A 23,065-nucleotide genomic window follows, 5' to 3' on the forward strand; every position below is an offset into this window, starting at 1 on the left:
AGGAGGACTAGTGGCTTCGTGAGGAGGACTAGTGGCTTCATGAGGAGGACTAGTGGCTTCGTGAGGAGGACTAGTGGCTTCATGAGGAGGACTAGTAGCTTCATGAGGAGGACTAGTGGCTTCGTGAGGAGGACTAGTGGCTTCATGAGGAGGACTAGTAGCTTCATGAGGAGGACTAGTGGCTTCGTGAGGAGGACTAGTGGCTTCACGAGGAGGACTAGTGGCTTCACGAGGAGGACTAGTGGCTTCACGAGGAGGACTAGTGGCTTCGTGAGGAGGACTAGTGGCTTCACGAGGAGGACTAGTGGCTTCGTGAGGAGGACTAGTGGCTTCATGAGGAGGACTAGTGGCTTCGTGAGGAGGACTAGTGGCTTCACGAGGAGGACTAGTGGCTTCGTGAGGAGGACTAGTGGCTTCACGAGGAGGACTAGTGGCTTCACGAGGAGGACTAGTGGCTTCACGAGGAGGACTAGTGGCTTCACGAGGAGGACTAGTGGCTTCACGAGGAGGACTAGTGGCTTCACGAGGAGGACTAGTGGCTTCACGAGGAGGACTAGTGGCTCCACGAGGAGGACTAGTGGCTCCACGAGGAGGACTAGTGGCTCCACGAGGAGGACTAGTGGCTTCGTGAGGAGGACTAGTAGCTTCGTGAGGAGGACTAGTGGCTTCGTGAGGAGGACTAGTGGCTTCGTGAGGAGGACTAGTAGCTTCGTGAGGAGGACTAGTGGCTTCGTGAGGAGGACTAGTAGCTTCGTGAGGAGGACTAGTGGCTTCGTGAGGAGGACTAGTGGCTTCATGAGGAGGACTAGTGGCTTCATGAGGAGGACTAGTGGCTTCGTGAGTAGGACTAGTGGCTTCATGAGGAGGACTAGTGGCTTCGTGAGGAGGACTAGTAGCTTCGTGAGGAGGACTAGTGGCTTCGTGAGGAGGACTAGTGGCTTCGTGAGGAGGACTAGTGGCTTCGTGAGGAGGACTAGTGGCTTCGTGAGGAGGACTAGTGGCTTCGTGAGGAGGACTAGTGGCTTCGTGAGGAGGACTAGTGGCTTCGTGAGGAGGACTAGTGGCTTCGTGAGGAGGACTAGTGGCTTCGTGAGGAGGACTAGTGGCTTCGTGAGGAGGACTAGTGGCTTCGTGAGGAGGACTAGTGGCTTCGTGAGGAGGACTAGTGGCTTCGTGAGGAGGACTAGTGGCTTCGTGAGGAGGACTAGTGGCTTCGTGAGGAGGACTAGTGGCTTCGTGAGGAGGACTAGTGGCTTCGTGAGGAGGACTAGTGGCTTCGTGAGGAGGACTAGTGGCTTCGTGAGGAGGACTAGTGGCTTCGTGAGGAGGACTAGTGGCTTCGCGAGGAGGACTAGTGGCTTCGCGAGGAGGACTAGTGTCTTCGCGAGGAGGACTAGTGTCTTCGCGAGGAGGACTAGTGTCTTCGCGAGGAGGACTAGTGGCTTCGCGAGGAGGACTAGTGGCTTCGCGAGGAGGACTAGTGGCTTCGCGAGGAGGACTAGTGGCTTCGCGAGGAGGACTAGTGGCTTCGCGAGGAGGACTAGTGGCTTCGCGAGGAGGACTAGTGGCTTCGCGAGGAGGACTAGTGGCTTCGCGAGGAGGACTAGTGGCTTCACGAGGAGGACTAGTGGCTTCACGAGGAGGACTAGTGGCTTCACGAGGAGGACTAGTGGCTCCACGAGGAGGACTAGTGGCTCCACGAGGAGGACTAGTGGCTCCACGAGGAGGACTAGTGGCTCCACGAGGAGGACTAGTGGCTCCACGAGGAGGAGTAGTGGCTTCACGAGGAGGACTAGTGGCTTCATGAGGAGAATGTTATTCATATTTTTCATAATTCTTAAAAAAAATATATAAAAAATTATTAACATGCAGAAATCCAGTGTTTCTTTGTCAAACGGTTATATGTCAGTCTTCTGTGATGTATATAAAGTGTAAAATTGGGATGTAAACTCAAAATGTAATACATTTCAACTCTATATCCTGCGTGGTACAGGTGTGGACTTTTACGTAGATTTTGTTTAAGACTACCAAGAAACACTCCGACTGTGATTTATCCCACTGCAGTAATATACATTTAGGCATTAATTCCAGAAGGTTAATGGTTTATGGTAAATCAAATTAAAAGGTGCCAGCCTAGCACTGGGGATTGAACCTGCGATCCTCGGAGCCAGCCTAGCACTGGGGATTGAACCTGCGATCCTCGGAGCCAGCCTAGGACTGGGATTGAACCCGCGATCCTCGGAGCCAGCCTAGCACTGGGGATTGAACCTGAGATCCTCGGAGCCAGCCTAGGACTGGGGATTGAACCTGCGATCCTCGGAGCCAGCCTAGCACTGGGGATTGAACCTGCGATCCTCGGAGCCAGCCTAGCACTGGGGATTGAACCTGCGATCCTCGGAGCCAGCCTAGCACTGGGGATTGAACCTGCGATCCTCGGAGCCAGCCTAGCACTGGGGATAGAACCTCGGAGCCAGCCTAGCACTGGGGATTGAACCTGCGATCCTCGGAGCCAGCCTAGCACTGGGGATTGAACCTGCGATCCTCGGAGCCAGCCTAGCACTGGGGATTGAACCTGCGATCCTCGGAGCCAGAGTTCGCAGTATACGCCCATCCGTCAATCCCGTCCGCAGTTCTCTAGCAAGCCTATGGTAAGAGTGATCACCGTTGCCCCTAGTGACCGGTATTGAAGTTGTCACCCGCCGTCCCGGGGACCTGGACGAACGCCGAATACTGCATTAGATCTGGTGTGACCTCGCTGTCACACTGCCTCATTAGCATACCACTTGGAGGGAAGAAATGTGTTGGGCATTCCTAGTTATATGCTAGTGTAGCAGGACCTGAGTCTGGCTCATGGTCTCGTAATGAGGTAGCCCTGGGGGAATTTCCTCATGGTTCAGATCCCGACCCTGACATTAGTGTGCACTGTGGACAATGGAATATGAAATCACCCAACGGCCTCCCTGTATTGTTCTCTCCTATAGTGTGAACTCTGACCCTTGTTCAATAACTGCTCTCTGTGTGTCACCAGAAACGAGCCAGAGGCCAGCTGCTGTTTGCCAAGGTGTGTGACCATCTGAACCTGCTGGAGACGGACTACTTTGGCATGACGTACCGCGACGTGGAGAACCAGAAGGTAGAGGAAGAGACTCATCAAAGATGTCTGTTCTGTCTGTCCTGTATGTCCTGTCTGTCTGTCTGTCTGTCTGTCTGTCTGTCTGTCTGTCTGTCTGTCTGTCTGTCTGTCTGTCTGTCTGTCTGTCTGTCTGTGTCTGTCGTGGCTGTCTGTCTGTGTCTGTATGTCTTGTCTGTCTTGGCTGGCTGTCTGTCTTGTCTGTATGTCTTGTCTGGCTGGCTGTATGTCCTGTCTGTATGTCTTGTCTGTCTGGCTGGCTGTCTGTATGTCCTGGCTGTCTGTATGTCCTGGCTGTCTGGCTGTCTGTCTGTTGTCGTGTCTGTCGGTTGTCCTGTCTGTCTGGTATCATGTACTGTGATGTGGAGAGCCAGAAGGTAGAGGAAGAGTATTATAACTAGGGCCCTTTTTATCGATTAAGCATTTGGAAGGAGGAGTGCTGAGCTAGGATAAATGTTGTGCTCCCGAGTGGAGCAGAGGTCTAAGACACGGCATCTCAGTGCTAGAGGCGTCACTACAGACCCTGATTCAGAGGTCTAAGGCACTGCATCTCAGTGCTAGAGGCGTCACTACAGACCCTGGTTCAGCGGTCTAAGGCACTGCATTTCAGTGCTAGAGGCGTCACTACAGACCCTGGTTCAGAGGTCTAAGGCACTGCATCTCAGTGCTAGAGGCATCACTACAGACCCTGGTTCGAATCCAGGCTGTATCACAAACGACCGTGATTGGGAGTCCCATAAGGCGGCGCACAATTGGCCCAGCGTCGTCCGGGTTTGGCCGGTGTAGGCCCGTCATTGTAAATAAGAATTTGTTCTTACTTGCCAAGTTTAAATAAAGGTTAAATCATTTTATTTTATTTTTTATAAATACCTAAACTTGGTGTGGGGCAGTGTTGCATAGACAGGGGGGGGAGGGGGACCGGATCCTAGATTAACACAACTACTCTGAGATGCTTGTGGATACCGGCCCTCTGTGTGGACAGACTGATAACAGTTTCCCCAGGGGACCTTCTCAGGGAAGTGGTAACGTGACAGGCTCTGTTAATGACTGGATACATGGTCATTCATTGATTTTATTAATATATATCATTACTAATTTGTCTCTTTCTCCAGAACTGGCTGGACCCGAACAAGGAACTGAAGAAGCAGATAAGGAGTGAGTTGCAGTGTGTTTATAGGGCTACACTATACTGCACTACACAATACTGCACTACACTACACTGGACTACACTATACTGCACTACACTACTACACTATACTGCACTACACTATACTGCACTATGTTGCACTACACTATGTTACACTATACTGCACTACACTCTTACACTACACTATACTGCACTACACTATACTGCACTACACTATGTTACACTATACTGCACTACACTGTTACACTACACTATACTGCACTACACTATGTTACACTATACTGCACCACACTATACTGCACTATGTTGCACTACACTATGTTACACTATACTGCACTACACTCTTACACTACACTATACTGCACTACACTATACTGCACTACACTGTTACACTATACTGCACTACACTGTTACACTACACTATACTGCACTACACTATACTGCACTATATTGCACTACACTATGTTGCACTACACTATGTTACACTATGCTGCACTACACTATACTGCACTACACTCTTACACTACACTATACTGCACTACACTATACTGCACTACACTGTTACACTATACTGCACTACACTGTTACACTACACTATACTGCACTACACTATACTGCACTATATTGCACTACACTATGCTGCACTACACTATGTTACACTATACTGCACTACACTATGTTACACTATACTGCACTACACTATGTTACACTATACTGCACTATGTTGCACTACACTATGTTGCACTACACTATGTTACACTATACTGCACTACACTATGTTACACTACACTATACTGCACTACACTATACTGCACTACACTATACTGCACTACACTATGTTGTAGTACACTATGTTACACTATACTGCACTATGTTGCACTACACTATACTGCACTACACTATGTTACACTACACTATACTGCACTACACTATACTGCACTACACTATACTGCACTACACTATGTTGCAGTACACTATGTTACACTATACTGCACTATGTTACACTACACTATACTGCACTACACTATGTTACACTATACTGCACTACACTATGTTACACTATACTGCACTACACTATACTGCACTACACTGTTACACTATACTGCACTACACTATACTGCACTGCACTATGTTGCACTACACTATGTTGCACTACACTATGTTACACTACACTATGTTGCACTACACTATGTTACACTACACTATACTGCACTACCCTGTTACACTACACTATACTGCACTACACTATGTTACACTATACTGCACGACACTATACTGCACTACACTGTTACACTACACTATACTGCACTACAATATATTACACTACAATATACTGCACTACACTATACTGCATTACACTGTTACACTATACTGCACTACACTAAACTGCACTACACTATGTTACACTACACTATACTGCACTACACTATACTGCACTACACTATACTGCACTACACCATGTTACACTATACTACACTATGTTGCACTACACTATACTGCACTACACTATGTTACACTCTACTGCACTACACTGTTACACTATACTACACTATACTGCACTACACTATGTTACACTACACTATGTTACACTACACTATGCTGCACTACACTATGTTACACTACACTATGCTGCACTACACTATGCTGCACTACACTATACTGCACTACACTATGCTGCACTACACTATGCTGCACTACACTATGCTGCACTACACTATGCTGCACTACACTATGTTACACTACACTATGCTGCACTACACTATGCTGCACTACACTATGCTGCACTACACTATGTTACACTACACTATGCTGCACTACACTATGCTGCACTACACTATGCTGCACTACACTATGCTGCACTACACTATGTTACACTACACTATGCTGCACTACACTATGCTGCACTACACTATGTTACACTACACTATGCTGCACTACACTATGTTACACTACACTATGCTGCACTACACTATGCTGCACTACACTATGCTGCACTACACTATGTTACACTACACTATGTTACACTACACTATGTTACACTACACTATGCTACACTACACTATGCTGCACTACACTATGCTGCACTACACTATGCTGCACTACACTATGCTGCACTACACTATGTTACACTACACTATGTTACACTACACTATGTTACACTACACTATGTTACACTACACTATGCTGCACTACACTATGCTGCACTACACTATGCTGCACTACACTATGCTGCACTACACTATGCTGCACTACACTATGCTGCACTACACTATGTTACACTACACTATACTGCACTACACTATGCTGCACTACACTATGCTGCACTACACTATGTTACACTACACGATGTTACACTACACTATGCTGCACTACACTATGCTGCACTACACTATGCTGCACTACACTATGTTACACTACACTATGCTGCACTACACTGTTACACTATACTACACTATGCTGCACTACACTATGCTGCACTACACTATGCTGCACTACACTATGTTACACTACACTATGCTGCACTACACTATGCTGCACTACACTATGCTGCACTACACTATGCTGCACTACACTATGTTACACTACACTATGCTGCACTACACTGTTACACTATACTACACTATGCTGCACTACACTATGCTGCACTACACTATGCTGCACTACACTATGCTGCACTACACTATGCTGCACTACACTATGTTACACTACACTATGCTGCACTACACTGTTACACTATACTACACTATGCTGCACTACACTATGCTGCACTACACTATGCTGCACTACACTATGCTGCACTACACTATGCTGCACTACACTATACTGCACTACACTATGCTGCACTACACTATACTGCACTACACTATGCTGCACTACACTATGCTGCACTACACTATGCTGCACTACACTATGCTGCACTACACTATGCTGCACTACACTATGCTGCACTACACTATGTTACACTACACTATGCTGCACTACACTATGCTGCACTACACTATGTTACACTACACTATGCTGCACTACACTATGCTGCACTACACTATGCTGCACTACACTATGCTGCACTACACTATGCTGCACTACACTATGCTGCACTACACTATGCTGCACTACACTATACTGCACTACACTATGTTACACTACACTATGCTGCACTACACTATGCTGCACTACACTATGCTGCACTACACTATGCTGCACTACACTATGCTGCACTACACTATGCTGCACTACACTATGCTGCACTACACTATGTTACACTACACTATGCTGCACTACACTGTTACACTATACTACACTATGCTACACTACACTATGCTGCACTACACTATGCTGCACTACACTATGCTGCACTACACTATGCTGCACTACACTATGCTGCACTACACTATGCTGCACTACACTATGTTACACTACACTATGCTGCACTACACTGTTACACTATACTACACTATGCTGCACTACACTATGCTGCACTACACTATGCTGCACTACACTATGCTGCACTACACTATGCTGCACTACACTATGTTACACTACACTATGCTGCACTACACTATGCTGCACTACACTATGTTACACTACACTATGTTACACTACACTATGCTGCACTACACTATGTTACACTACACTATGTTACACTACACTATGCTGCACTACACTATGCTGCACTACACTATACTGCACTATTATAGTCTATACTATACAACACTACTATAGTCTATACTATACAGCACTATACTATACAACACTACTATAGTCTATACTATACAACACTACTATAGTCTATACTATACAACACTACTGTATTCTATACTATACAACACTGTACTATAGTCTATACTATACAGCACTATACTATACAACACTACTATAGTCTATACTATACAACACTACTATAGTCTATACTATACAACACTGTACTATAGTCTATACTATACAACACTGTACTATAGTCTATACTATACAACACTGTACTATAGTCTGTACTATAGTCTGTACTATAGTCTATACTATAGTCTGTACTATAGTCTATACTATACAACATTACTATAGTCTATACTATACAACACTACTATAGTCTATACTATACAACACTGTACTATAGTCTATACTATACAACACTGTACTATAGTCTATACTATACAACACTGTACTATAGTCTGTACTATAGTCTATACTATAGTCTATACTATAGTCTGTACTATAGTCTATACTATACAACACTGTACTATAGTCTATACTATACAACACTGTACTATAGTCTGTACTATAGTCTATACTATAGTCTATACTATAGTCTGTACTATAGTCTATACTATACAACACTGTACTATAGTCTATACTATACAACACTGTACTATAGTCTATACTATAGTCTATACTATAGTCTATACTATAGTCTGTACTATAGTCTATACTATACAACACTGTACTATAGTCTGTACTATAGTCTATACTATAGTCTATACTATAGTCTGTACTATAGTCTATACTATACAACACTGTACTATAGTCTATACTATACAACACTGTACTATAGTCTATACTATAGTCTGTACTATAGTCTATACTATACAACACTGTACTGTAGTCTATACTATACAACACTGTACTATAGTCTATATATACTATAGTCTATACCTTATTGTTCTGCAGGTGGCCCCTGGAACTTTGGCTTCAACGTCAAGTTCTACCCCCCAGACCCTGCCCAGCTGTCTGAAGACATTACCAGGTGAGTTGGATGGATCGACTGCATTGTCAAAGCCTCTGAAATACAGTATGTTGCTATTTATGGTTTAATAATCGTACTGGCATCACCCACTCTCTCCCCCTCTCTCTCTCTCCCCCTCTCTCTCTCCCCCTCTCTCTCTCTCCCCCTCTCCCCTTCTCTGTTTTACTCCCCTCCTTCTCTCTCTCTCTCCTATGCCTCCCCATCTCTCTCCCCCATTCCTCTCTCTCTCCCCTATGCCTCCCCATCTCCCTCCCCCTCCTCTCTCTCTCTCCCCCCCTCCTCTCTCTCTCTCCCCCCTCCTCTCTTGCTCTCCCCCCCTCCTCTCTTGCTCTCTCTCCCCCCTCCTCTCTTGCTCTCTCTCCCCCCTCCTCTCTTGCTCTCTCTCCCCCCTCCTCTCTTGCTCTCTCTCCCCCCTCCTCTCTTGCTCTCTCTCCCCCCTCCTCTCTTGCTCTCTCTCCCCCCTCCTCTCTTGCTCTCTCTCCCCCCTCCTCTCTTGCTCTCTCTCCCCCCTCCTCTCTTGCTCTCTCTCCCCCCTCCTCTCTTGCTCTCTCCTCCCCCCTCCTCTCTTGCTCTCTCCCCCCTCCTCTCTCTCCCCCCTCCTCTCTCTCCCCCCTCCTCTCTCTCCTCTCTCCTCTCTCTCTCTCCTCTCTCCTCTCTCTCTCTCTGTCTCTCTCTCCCTCCTCTCTCTCTCTCCCTCCTCTCCCTCTCTCCCTTTCCTCTCTCTCTCCCTTTCCTCTCTCTCTCCCTTTCCTCTCTCTCCCTGCTCTCTCCTCTCTCTCTCTCCTCTCTCTCTCTCCTCTCTCTCTCCCTGCTCTCTCTCTCCCTCCTCTCTTTCCTCTCTCTCTCCTCTCTCTCTCTCTCTCTCTCACCCCCTCTCTCTCTTTCCTCTCTCTCTCACCCTCTCTCTCACCCTCTCTCTCCCCCTCTCTCTCTCTCTCCCCCCCCCCCCCCCTCTCTCTCCTTCCTCTCTCTCTCCCCCCCCCCTCTCTCTCTAGGTACTACCTGTGTCTCCAGCTGCGTGATGACATGGTGTCTGGTCGTCTCCCCTGTTCCTTCACCACCCACACTATACTGGGCTCCTACACGGTCCAGTCAGAGCTGGGGGACTACGACCCCGAGGAGACGGAGTACAACAGTGAGCTCCGCTTCGCTCCGAACCACACCAAGGAACTCGAGGACAAGGTCATGGACCTACACAAGAACTACAAGTATGTCCGGCAATAGATTTTCCCCGTAGTTACAGGACATCTCTGAGCCCCGTAGTTACAGGACATCTCTGAGCCCCGTAGTTACAGGACATCTCTGAGCCCCGTAGTTACAGGACATCTCTGAGCCCCTTAGTTACAGGATATCTCTGAGCCCCGTAGTTACAGGACATCTCTGAGCCCCGTAGTTACAGGACATCTCTGAGCCCCGTAGTTACAGGACATCTCTGAGCCCCGTAGTTACAGGACATGTAGTTGATGCCTGATGTCTGTTTTCAGAGGGATGACCCCAGCTGAAGCAGAGTTACACTTTCTGGAGAATGCCAAGAAACTGTCCATGTATGGAGTAGACCTGCATCACGCCAAGGTACACACACACCTACACACACACCTACACACACCTACACACACCTACAAACACCACACACACACACACACACACCTACATACACCACACACACACACACACACACACACAGACACCACAACCTACGTACACCTACACACACCTACACACACCTACAAACACCACACACACACACACACACACACACACACACCTACATACACCACACACACACACACACACACAGACACCACAACCTACATACACCACACACACTCCTACATACACCACACACACACACTCCTACATACACCACACACACACACACTCCTACATACACCACACACACACACCCACATACACCGCACACACCACATACCTACACACACCACACCAAACTCTCTCTCTCACTTCACTGCTTTGTCAGAGGCACTCTGCTAGTCCTTCCAATGCACCGCTGCTGTCTCAGTGATGTCATCAGTGATGTCGATACCATGCTTAACACCAACACTGGGCTGCTACTTCAATGTCTGTATGTGCTGTGAGCCAACTGCCTGGGGCCATCTTCCTCCGCTCTAGCAGGACTGCTGCCTGACTGTTACCATCTCTGTTAGTTTCACTGACTGTTACCATCTCTGTTAGTTTCACTGACTGTTACCATCGCTGTTAGTTTCACTGACTGTTACCATCGCTGTTAGTTTCACTGACTGTTACCATCGCTGTTAGTTTCACTGACTGTTACCATCTCTGTTAGTTTCACTGACTGTTACCATCGCTGTTAGTTTCACTGACTGTTACCATCGCTGTTAGTTTCACTGACTGTTACCATCTCTGTTAGTTTCACTGACTGTTACCATCTCTGTTAGTTTCACTGACTGTTACCATCTCTGTTAGTTTCACTGACTGTTACCATCGCTGTTAGTTTCACTGACTGTTACCATCGCTGTTAGTTTCACTGACTGTTACCATCTCTGTTAGTTTCACTGACTGTTACCATCTCTGTTAGTTTCACTGACTGTTACCATCGCTGTTAGTTTCACTGACTGTTACCATCGCTGTTAGTTTCACTGACTGTTACCATCGCTGTTAGTTTCACTGACTGTTACCATCGCTGTTAGTTTCACTGACTGTTACCATCGCTGTTAGTTTCACTGACTGTTACCATCGCTGTTAGTTTCACTGACTGTTACCATCTCTGTTAGTTTCACTGACTGTTACCATCGCTGTTAGTTTCACTGACTGTTACCATCGCTGTTAGTTTCACTGACTGTTACCATCGCTGTTAGTTTCACTGACTGTTACCATCGCTGTTAGTTTCACTGACTGTTACCATCGCTGTTAGTTTCACTGACTGTTACCATCGCTGTTAGTTTCACTGACTGTTACCATCGCTGTTAGTTTCACTGACTGTTACCATCTCTGTTAGTTTCACTGACTGTTACCATCGCTGTTAGTTTCACTGACTGTTACCATCTCTGTTAGTTTCACTGACTGTTACCATCTCTGTTAGTTTCACTGACTGTTACCATCTCTGTTAGTTTCACTGACTGTTACCATCTCTGTTAGTTTCACTGACTGTTACCATCTCTGTTAGTTTCACTGACTGTTACCATCTCTGTTAGTTTCACTGACTGTTACCATCTCTGTTAGTTTCACTGACTGTTACCATCTCTGTTAGTTTCACTGACTGTTACCATCTCTGTTAGTTTCACTGACTGTTACCATCTCTGTTAGTTTCACTGACTGTTACCATCTCTGTTAGTTTCACTGACTGTTACCATCTCTGTTAGTTTCACTGACTGTTACCATCTCTGTTAGTTTCACTGACTGTTACCATCTCTGTTAGTTTCACTGACTGTTACCATCGCTGTTAGTTTCACTGACTGTTACCATCGCTGTTAGTTTCACTGACTGTTACCATCGCTGTTAGTTTCACTGACTGTTACCATCTCTGTTAGTTTCACTGACTGTTACCATCTCTGTTAGTTTCACTGACTGTTACCATCTCTGTTAGTTTCACTGACTGTTACCATCGCTGTTAGTTTCACTGACTGTTACCATCTCTGTTAGTTTCACTGACTGTTACCATCTCTGTTAGTTTCACTGACTGTTACCATCGCTGTTAGTTTCACTGACTGTTACCATCGCTGTTAGTTTCACTGACTGTTACCATCGCTGTTAGTTTCACTGACTGTTACCATCTCTGTTAGTTTCACTGACTGTTACCATCTCTGTTAGTTTCACTGACTGTTACCATCTCTGTTAGTTTCACTGACTGTTACCATCGCTGTTAGTTTCACTGACTGTTACCATCTCTGTTAGTTTCACTGACTGTTACCATCTCTGTTAGTTTCACTGACTGTTACCATCTCTGTTAGTTTCACTGACTGTTACCATCGCTGTTAGTTTCACTGACTGTTACCATCTCTGTTAGTTTCACTGACTGTTACCATCGCTGTTAGTTTCACTGACTGTTACCATCGCTGTTAGTTTCACTGACTGTTACCATCGCTGTTAGTTTCACTGACTGTTACCATCTCTGTTAGTTTCACTGACTGTTACCATCTCTGTTAGTTTCACTGACTGTTACCATCTCTGTTAGTTTCACTGACTGTTACCATCTCTGTTAGTTTCACTGACTGTTACCATCTCTGTTAGTTTCACTGACTGTTACCATCGCTGTTAGTTTCACTGACTGTTACCATCGCTGTTAGTTTCACTGACTGTTACCATCGCTGTTAGTTTCACTGACTGTTACCATCTCTGTTAGTTTCACTGACTGTTACCATCTCTGTTAGTTTCACTGACTGTTACCATCGCTGTTAGTTTCACTGACTGTTACCATCGCTGTTAGTTTCACTGACTGTTACCATCTCTGTTAGTTTCACTGACTGTTACCATCTCTGTTAGTTTCACTGACTGTTACCATCTCTGTTAGTTTCACTGACTGTTACCATCGCTGTTAGTTTCACTGACTGTTACCATCGCTGTTAGTTTCACTGACTGTTACCATCTCTGTTAGTTTCACTGACTGTTACCATCTCTGTTAGTTTCACTGACTGTTACCATCGCTGTTAGTTTCACTGACTGTTACCATCTCTGTTAGTTTCACTGACTGTTACCATCTCTGTTAGTTTCACTGACTGTTACCATCGCTGTTAGTTTCACTGACTGTTACCATCGCTGTTAGTTTCACTGACTGTTACCATCGCTGTTAGTTTCACTGACTGTTACCATCGCTGTTAGTTTCACTGACTGTTACCATCGCTGTTAGTTTCACTGACAGACAGACCGATGTAGAGAGAGACGGGCAGACAGACCGACGCGGAGAGAGAGAGACAGACAGACAGACAGACAGACCGATGTAGAGAGAGACAGACGGGCAGACAGACCGACGCGGAGAGAGAGAGGCGGGCAGACAGACCGACGCGGAGAGAGAGAGAGAGAGAGAGACAGACAGACAGACAGACAGACAGACCGATGTAGAGAGAGACAGACGGGCAGACAGACCGACGCGGAGAGAGAGAGGCGGGCAGACAGACCGACGCGGAGAGAGAGAGGCGGGCAGACTGACGCGGAGAGAGAGAGAGGCGGGCAGACAGACCGACGCGGAGCGAGAGAGAGGCGGGCAGACAGACAGACGCGGAGAGAGAGAGAGGCGGGCAGACAGACCGACGCGGAGAGACAGACAGACAGACCAGGCCAGCAGCGTCAGATTGCCAGACTGACACACCACTCATTTCAACACATTGAAAACTTCACTGTTGATCCCGATGTCAGATACTGGTCAGTTATCACAAGCACTTTGAACAGTGAAAGTATCCCATCTAGGGTTAGGGTTGTCAGTCCCATCTAGGTGGGACTGACCTATTGATGATGGTCCCTTAAAAGAGTCAACTAAGGAGGAATGGCGTTGCCTAATACCCATCCACTAGTCCACTTTGAATACAGATTAGTAGTGAGGAACAGGGAGAAGTAGCTTCCATCCACTAGTACACTATGAATACAGATTAGTAGTGAGGAACAAGGAGAAGTAGCTTCCATCCACTAGTCCACTATGAATACAGATTAGTAGTGAGGAACAAGGAGAAGTAGCTTCCCATCCACTAATACACTATGAATACAGATTAGTAGTGAAGAACAAGGAGAAGTAGCTTCCATCCACTAGTACACTATGAATACAGATTAGTAGTGAGGAACAGGGAGAAGTAGCTTCCATCCACTAGTACACTATGAATACAGATTAGTAGTGAGGAACAGGGAGAAGTAGCTTCCATCCACTAGTACACTATGAATACAGATTAGTAGTGAGGAACAGGGAGAAGTAGCTTCCATCCACTAGTACACTATGAATACAGATTAGTAGTGAGGAACAGGGAGAAGTAGCTTCCCATCCACTAGTACACTATGAATACAGATTAGTAGTGAGGAACAGGGAGAAGTAGCTTCCATCCACTAGTACACTATGAATACAGATTAGTAGTGAGGAACAAGGAGAAGTAGCTTCCATCCACTAGTACACTATGAATACAGATTAGTAGTGAGGAACAGGGAGAAGTAGCTTCCATCCACTAGTACACTATGAATACAGATTAGTAGTGAGGAACAAGGAGAAGTAGCTTCCATCCACTAGTACACTATGAATACAGATTAGTAGTGAGGAACAGGGAGAAGTAGCTTCCATCCACTAGTACACTATGAATACAGATTAGTAGTGAGGAACAGGGAGAAGTAGCTTCCATCCACTAGTACACTATGAATACAGATTAGTAGTGAGGAACAGCTTCCATCCACTAGTACACTATGAATACAGATTAGTAGTGAGGAACAAGGAGAAGTAGCTTCCATCCACTAGTACACTATGAATACAGATTAGTAGTGAGGAACAGGGAGAAGTAGCTTCCATCCACTAGTACACTATGAATACAGATTAGTAGTGAGGAACAGGGAGAAGTAGCTTCCATCCACTAGTACACTATGAATACAGATTAGTAGTGAGGAACAGGGAGAAGTAGCTTCCATCCACTAGTACACTATGAATACAGATTAGTAGTGAGGAACAGCTTCCATCCACTAGTACACTATGAATACAGATTAGTAGTGAGGAACAAGGAGAAGTAGCTTCCATCCACTAGTACACTATGAATACAGATTAGTAGTGAGGAACAGGGAGAAGTAGCTTCCATCCACTAGTACACTATGAATACAGATTAGTAGTGAGGAACAGGGAGAAGTAGCTTCCATCCACTAGTACACTATGAATACAGATTAGTAGTGAGGAACAAGGAGAAGTAGCTTCCATCCACTAGTACACTATGAATACAGATTAGTAGTGAGGAACAAGGAGAAGTAGCTTCCATCCACTAGTACACTATGAATACAGATTAGTAGTGAGGAACAGGGAGAAGTAGCTTCCATCCACTAGTACACTATGAATACAGATTAGTAGTGAGGAACAAGGAGAAGTAGCTTCCATCCACTAGTACACTATGAATACAGATTAGTAGTGAGGAACAGGGAGAAGTAGCTTCCATCCACTAGTACACTATGAATACAGATTAGTAGTGAGGAACAGGGAGAAGTAGCTTCCATCCACTAGTACACTATGAATACAGATTAGTAGTGAGGAACAAGGAGAAGTAGCTTCCATCCACTAGTACACTATGAATACAGATTAGTAGTGAGGAACAAGGAGAAGTAGCTTCCATCCACTAGTACACTATGAATACAGATTAGTAGTGAGGAACAGGGAGAAGTAGCTTCCATCCACTAGTACACTATGAATACAGATTAGTAGTGAGGAACAAGGAGAAGTAGCTTCCATCCACTAGTACACTATGAATACAGATTAGTAGTGAGGAACAAGGAGAAGTAGCTTCCATCCACTAGTCCACTATGAATACAGATTAGTAGTGAGGAACAGGGAGAAGTAGCTTCCATCCACTAGTACACTATGAATACAGATTAGTAGTGAGGAACAAGGAGAAGTAGCTTCCATCCACTAGTACACTATGAATACAGATTAGTAGTGAGGAACAAGGAGAAGTAGCTTCCATCCACTAGTACACTATGAATACAGATTAGTAGTGAGGAACAAGGAGAAGTAGCTTCCATCCACTAGTACACTATGAATACAGATTAGTAGTGAGGAACAAGGAGAAGTAGCTTCCATCCACTAGTACACTATGAATACAGATTAGTAGTGAGGAACAGGGAGAAGTAGCTTCCATCCACTAGTACACTATGAATACAGATTAGTAGTGAGGAACAAGGAGAAGTAGCTTCCATCCACTAGTACACTATGAATACAGATTAGTAGTGAGGAACAAGGAGAAGTAGCTTCCATCCACTAGTCCACTATGAATACAGATTAGTAGTGAGGAACAGGGAGAAGTAGCTTCCATCCACTAGTACACTATGAATACAGATTAGTAGTGAGGAACAGGGAGAAGTAGCTTCCCATCCACTAGTACACTATGAATACAGATTAGTAGTGAGGAACAGGGAGAAGTAGCTTCCATCCACTAATACACTATGAATACAGATTAGTAGTGAGGAACAGGGAGAAGTAGCTTCCATCCACTAATACACTATGAATACAGATTAGTAGTGAGGAACAGGGAGAAGTAGCTTCCATCCACTAATACACTATGAATACAGATTAGTAGTGAGGAACAAGGAGAAGTAGCTTCCATCCACTAGTCCACTATGAATACAGATTAGTAGTGAGGAACAGGGAGAAGTAGCTTCCATCCACTAGTACACTATGAATACAGATTAGTAGTGAGGAACAAGGAGAAGTAGCTTCCATCCACTAGTCCACTATGAATACAGATTAGTAGTGAGGAACAGGGAGAAGTAGCTTCCATCCACTAGTACACTATGAATACAGATTAGTAGTGAGGAACAGGGAGAAGTAGCTTCCATCCACTAGTACACTATGAATACAGATTAGTAGTGAGGAACAGGGAGAAGTAGCTTCCATCCACTAATACACTATGAATACAGATTAGTAGTGAGGAACAAGGAGAAGTAGCTTCCATCCACTAGTCCACTATGAATACAGATTAGTAGTGAGGAACAGGGAGAAGTAGCTTCCATCCACTAGTACACTATGAATACAGATTAGTAGTGAGGAACAGGGAGAAGTAGCTTCCATCCACTAGTACACTATGAATACAGATTAGTAGTGAGGAACAGGGAGAAGTAGCTTCCCATCCACTAATACACTATGAATACAGATTAGTAGTGAGGAACAGGGAGAAGTAGCTTCCCATCCACTAGTACACTATGAATACAGATTAGTAGTGAGGAACAAGGAGAAGTAGCTTCCATCCACTAGTACACTATGAATACAGATGTATTTTTTTTGCCATTTAATAATCCATTTGACTCGTTAAATCGGATCAGTATCAGCATTGTTGTTTTCTCTCCTCTCATTAAACCACCTGGCTAGTTGGTGGGAAGCCTGTTTGAGTGTTTGGCTCCAGCTAAAGGGGAGGTAAGCGACCTCTGCATCGTGTGGTGTGTTTATTACTCACGCATGGCTTTAGCTTAGCGGTCGTCATGCTAACTGTGGCTTGTTTTTACCCATCATCACCCTCTCCATCGTGTGTGTGTGTCCCCCACCCCACCCCCCTCGGACCCTAGATACACCCGTCCCTCACGTCGTGTACATGTAGAGTAGGAGGTGAGAGACGAAGCCATGCTCCGGTATCCGCCTGCCTGTCCGTAGCCGGTTACCGTCAGCACCCAACGCTTGCCCATCCTCTACCCTTCCTCCCTCCACGGCTGTTAGAGAAAGAGAAGAATCTCACTGCCTTCTCAGCGTTGTGGTTCTGTTTCATACTTCCTAGTGAAGGGGTATACATACTGAAACTCCTTCTTTGTGTACTAATTGAATGTGTTCCAGGACTCTGAAGGCGTAGAGATCATGCTAGGCGTGTGCTCCAGTGGTCTGCTCATCTACAGAGACAGACTGAGAATCAACCGGTTCGCCTGGCCCAAGGTCCTCAAGATCTCCTACAAGAGAAACAACTTCTACATCAAGATACGCCCCGGAGAGGTAAACACACCAACAACATCAACAACAACGGTAGATCTGTTACAAACCGGGTCAGGTGTTTTACCATGTGACTTGACCAGGAAAAATGACTCCTTTGTGGCCCGAGGCCTAGTCAGATGACTCCTTTGTGGCCCGGGGCCTAGTCAGACGACTTCTCTGTGGCCCGGGGCCTAGTCAGACGACTTCTCTGTGGCCCGGGGCCTAGTCAGACGACTTCTCTGTGGCCCGTGGCCTAGTCAGACGACTTCTCTGTGGCCCGTGGCCTAGTCAGACAACTTCTCCTTGGCCCGGGGCCTAGTCAGACGACTTCTCCTTGGCCCGGGGCCTAGTCAGACGACTTCTCTGTGGCCCGGGGCCTAGTCAGACGACTTCTCTGTGGCCCGGGGCCTAGTCAGATGACTCCTTTGTGACCCAGGGTTTTTCCTGGTTACGTTATGTGGTCAGTGAAAACCTCTTGTCCCTAGTCATTACTTTCTATTTGGGAAATGAATTAAAAGTTGCAGACTACTATATTTAAGGACATTTAATTGCTTATGTTCTGACATGACCACTGCCCCTTTCCTCTCCTACCCTTCTCTCCTCTCCTCTCCCCCTTCCCTCCTCTCCTCTCTCTCTCTCTCTCCTCTCCCTCTTCTGAGACCCTTGTAACATCACCATCTCTTGCAGTTTGAGCAGTTTGAGAGCACGATTGGCTTCAAGCTCCCTAACCACCGTGCAGCAAAGAGGCTGTGGAAGACCTGTGTCGAGCACCACACGTTCTTCAGGTAAGAGATGTTTGTCCTTACGATTTGATACAGAGTCTTCAGGTATTCACACACCTTGACTTATTCCACATGTTGTTGTGTTACAGACTGAATTTAAAATGGGTTTTTTCCCTCATCTACCTCATAATGACAAAGTGAAAACATGTTTGTAGAAAAATGTAGTAAATTCATTGAAAATTAAATACAGAAATATCAAATTTCCGTAAGTATTCACACCCCTGAGTCAAAACATGTTAGAATCACCTTTGGCAGTGATTACAGCTGTGAGTCTTTCTGGGTAAGCCTCTAAGAGCTGTGAGTCTTTTTGAGTAAGTTTCTAAGAGACTCCACACCTGGATTGTACAATATTGCAAATTATTCTTAAAGAAATTCTTCAAGCTCTGTCAAAAGGTGTTCTAGAGTTTTTTTTTTCCCCCTCTGGTTGCACATTTAACATGCTGGTAGAAATGAGGTAAAACTGATTTAAGTTTGCCTGCATTTAAGTCCCCCGGCCACTAGGAGCGCCACTTCTGGTTGAGCATTTTGTTGTTTGCTTATTGCCTTATAAAGCTTGATGAGTGAGGTCTTGGTGCCAGGATCAGTTTGTGGTGGTAAATAGCTGGCTACGAATAATATAGATGAAAACTCTCTTGGTAGATAGTGTGGTCTACAGCTTATCATGAGGTACTCTACCTCAGGCGAGCAATACCTCGAGACTTCTTTAATATTAGACATTGCGCGCCAGCTGTTATTGACAAATAGACACACACCACCGCCCCTCATCTTACCAGACGTAGCTGTTACTGACAAATAGACACACATCACCGCCCCTCGTCTTACCAGACGTAGCTGTTACTGACAAATAGACACACACCACCGCCCCTCGTCTTACCAGACGTAGCTGTTACTGACAAATAGACACACACCACCGCCCCTCGTCTTACCAGACGTAGCTGTTATTGACAAATAGACACACCACCGCCCCTCGTCTTACCAGACGTAGCTGCTCTGTCCTGCTGAAACACGGAGAAGCCAACCAGCTCTATATTATCCGTGTCATTGTTCAGCCACGTCTCGGTGAAACATAAGATATTACAGTTTATAATGTCCCGTTGGTAGGATAGTCTTTATCGTAGATCATCCAGTCTGTTTTCCAATGACGGAAGTTGGCCAATAAAACGGAGGGAAGTGGTGGTTTACAGTAATATAGCTGTTGTAAAGTCCTTTGAGAGTGAATTCTTACTTGCACCTCGCCCTCCTACCCCCTTTCCTCTGTCTTTTCTTCACGCTGATGACTGGGATTTGGGCCTTGTCTTGACAAAGCAGTATATCCTTATATTGGCCTCATTAAAGAAAAAATCTTTGTCCAGTTCGAGGTGAGTTCTGATGACCCGAAGCAATTTTCGGGTCATAAGAGACGGTGGCAGAAACAGTACGTACAAAATAAGTTACAAAAGCAGAAAAAAACAAACAAAATGACACAGTTGGTTAGGAGCCCGTAAAACGGCAGCCATCTCCACCATTATCAGATCCCCTTCTTTGAGAGGCATTGGGAATGGCAATGGAAAACCTCCCTGGTCTTTGTGTTTGAAATGCACTTCTCCACTGAGGGACCTTACAGATAATTGTGTATGTGTAGGGTACAGAGATGAAGTAGTCATTCAAAAAATGATAGATTGAATCCATGCAACTTATTATGTGAATTCTTAAGCACATTTTTACTCATTAACTTATTTAGGCTTGCCGTAACAAAAAGGTTGAATACTGATTGACTCAATACAGTTCAGCTTTTAATTTATAATTAATTTATTTAAAAAATGTCTAAGAACCTAATTCCACTTTGACATTTTGGGGTGTATGTGTTCGGGTTCTTCTTTTTCAGAGTAAATAACTCACACTAGAGAAGCTTTAACCAAGTTTAATTATTCCCAAAGCTTCTATACAGCTGTATTCAGACTCAACATTTCTCCCATCTATCTATATATATATACAGTGCCTTGCGAAAGTATTCGGCCCCCTTGAACTTTGCGACCTTTTGCCACATTTCAGGCTTCAAACATAAAGATATAAAACTGTATTTTTTTGTGAAGAATCAACAACAAGTGGGACACAATCATGAAGTGGAACGACATTTATTGGATATTTCAAACTTTTTTAACAAATCAAAAACTGAAAAAGTCAAATCCGACAGTGACACAAAATCTCCATTTTAAATTCAGGCTATAACACAACATAAGGTCGAAGGTCGACGGTCGAAGGTCGACTTTCTGAAGGCAACACCGCAGAACATTATAAAAAATGAAAACGTATCTTTAATCAGATCTTTACTGTAAAATGTAACAAGCAAAGTGATTTTTATCTTCAGATATAGATATTTATCCCTTTTAAGAACAGACAAAATTTATTTTATTTATATTTAACTAGGCAAGTCAGTTAAGAACAAATTCTTATTTTCAATGACGGCCTAGGAACAGTGGGTTAACTGCCTGTTCAGGGGGAGAATGACAGATTTGTACCTTGTCAGCTCGGGGGGTTTGAACTTGCAACCTTCCGGTTACTAGTCCAACGCTCTAACCACTGGGCTACCCTGCCGCCCCAAAATGATTTTACATTTTTAAAATTATTTTAAATCAAATTGGGTTACATGTCTGAGATCTACTGTAAATTAAATGTATTATTATTGTAAAATATACAGATTTGTTTTATTTTTTATCACATAATGGTTGAATTTAACTGTTTTTCTCCTCTGTCAGGTTGGTGTCTCCAGAGGCCCCCCCGAAGAAGTTCCTAGGTCTTGGTTCTAAGTTCCGCTACAGCGGTAGAACCCAGGCTCAGACCCGGAGAGTCTCCTCTCAGATCATCAGGGCCGCGCCCATCTTCGAACGCTCCTCCTCCAAACGCTACACCATGTCGCGCAGCTTGGACGGAGGTACAGAGTTCATGTAGAGGCTATATACAGGGGGTACCAGTACAGAGTCAATGTGGAGGCTATATACAGGGGGTACCAGTACAGAGTCAATGTGGAGGCTATATACAGGGTGTTACGGTACAGAGTCAATGTGGAGGCTATATACAGGGGGTACCGGTACAGAGTCAATGTGGAGGCTATATACAGGGGGTACCAGTACAGAGTCAATGTGGAGGCTATATACAGGGGGTACCAGTACAGAGTCAATGTGGAGGCTATATACAGGGGGTACCGGTACAGAGTCAATGTGGAGGCTATATACAGGGTGTACCGGTACAGAGTCAATGTGGAGGCTATATACAGGGTGTACCGGTACAGAGTCAATGTGGAGGCTATATACAGGGGGTACCAGTACAGAGTCAATGTGGAGGCTATATACAGGGGGTGCCGGTACAGAGTCAAAATGGAGGCTATATACAGGGGGTACCGGTACAGAGTCAATGTGGAGACTATATACAGGGTGTTACGGTACAGAGTCAATGTGGAGGCTATATACAGGGGGTACCAGTACAGAGTTAATGTGGAGGCTATATAGAGGGGGTACCAGTACAGAGTCAATGTGGAGGCTATATACAGGGGGTACCAGTACAGAGTTAATGTGGAGGCTATATAGAGGGGGTACCAGTACAGAGTCAATGTGGAGGCTATATACAGGGGGTACCGGTACAGAGTCAATGTGGAGGCTATATACAGGGTGTTACGGTACAGAGTTGATGTGGAGGC

At 45.2% G+C, this 23,065-nt stretch overlaps 1 protein-coding gene across 20 annotated transcripts in view; it reads left to right on the forward strand.

Annotated features, from left to right (window-relative positions):
• epb41l3b (erythrocyte membrane protein band 4.1-like 3b) overlaps positions 1–23,065 on the forward strand; it is a 100,329-nt gene that overhangs the window by 35,645 nt on the left and 41,619 nt on the right. For all 20 annotated transcript variants that reach the window (XM_036966494.1, XM_036966486.1, XM_036966493.1 and 17 more), the window contains exons 4-11: positions 3,029–3,133; positions 4,243–4,285; positions 8,940–9,015; positions 10,011–10,223; positions 10,500–10,587; positions 18,479–18,631; positions 19,298–19,395; positions 22,128–22,303. In XM_036966494.1, the coding sequence (XP_036822389.1) occupies positions 3,029–3,133; positions 4,243–4,285; positions 8,940–9,015; positions 10,011–10,223; positions 10,500–10,587; positions 18,479–18,631; positions 19,298–19,395; positions 22,128–22,303 (952 nt within the window). The remainder of the gene's footprint in view (positions 1–3,028; positions 3,134–4,242; positions 4,286–8,939; positions 9,016–10,010; positions 10,224–10,499; positions 10,588–18,478; positions 18,632–19,297; positions 19,396–22,127; positions 22,304–23,065) is intronic.

Source organism: Oncorhynchus mykiss, chromosome 28 (assembly GCF_013265735.2).
Source record: "Oncorhynchus mykiss isolate Arlee chromosome 28, USDA_OmykA_1.1, whole genome shotgun sequence".
Classification (NCBI taxonomy): domain Eukaryota; kingdom Metazoa; phylum Chordata; class Actinopteri; order Salmoniformes; family Salmonidae; genus Oncorhynchus; species Oncorhynchus mykiss.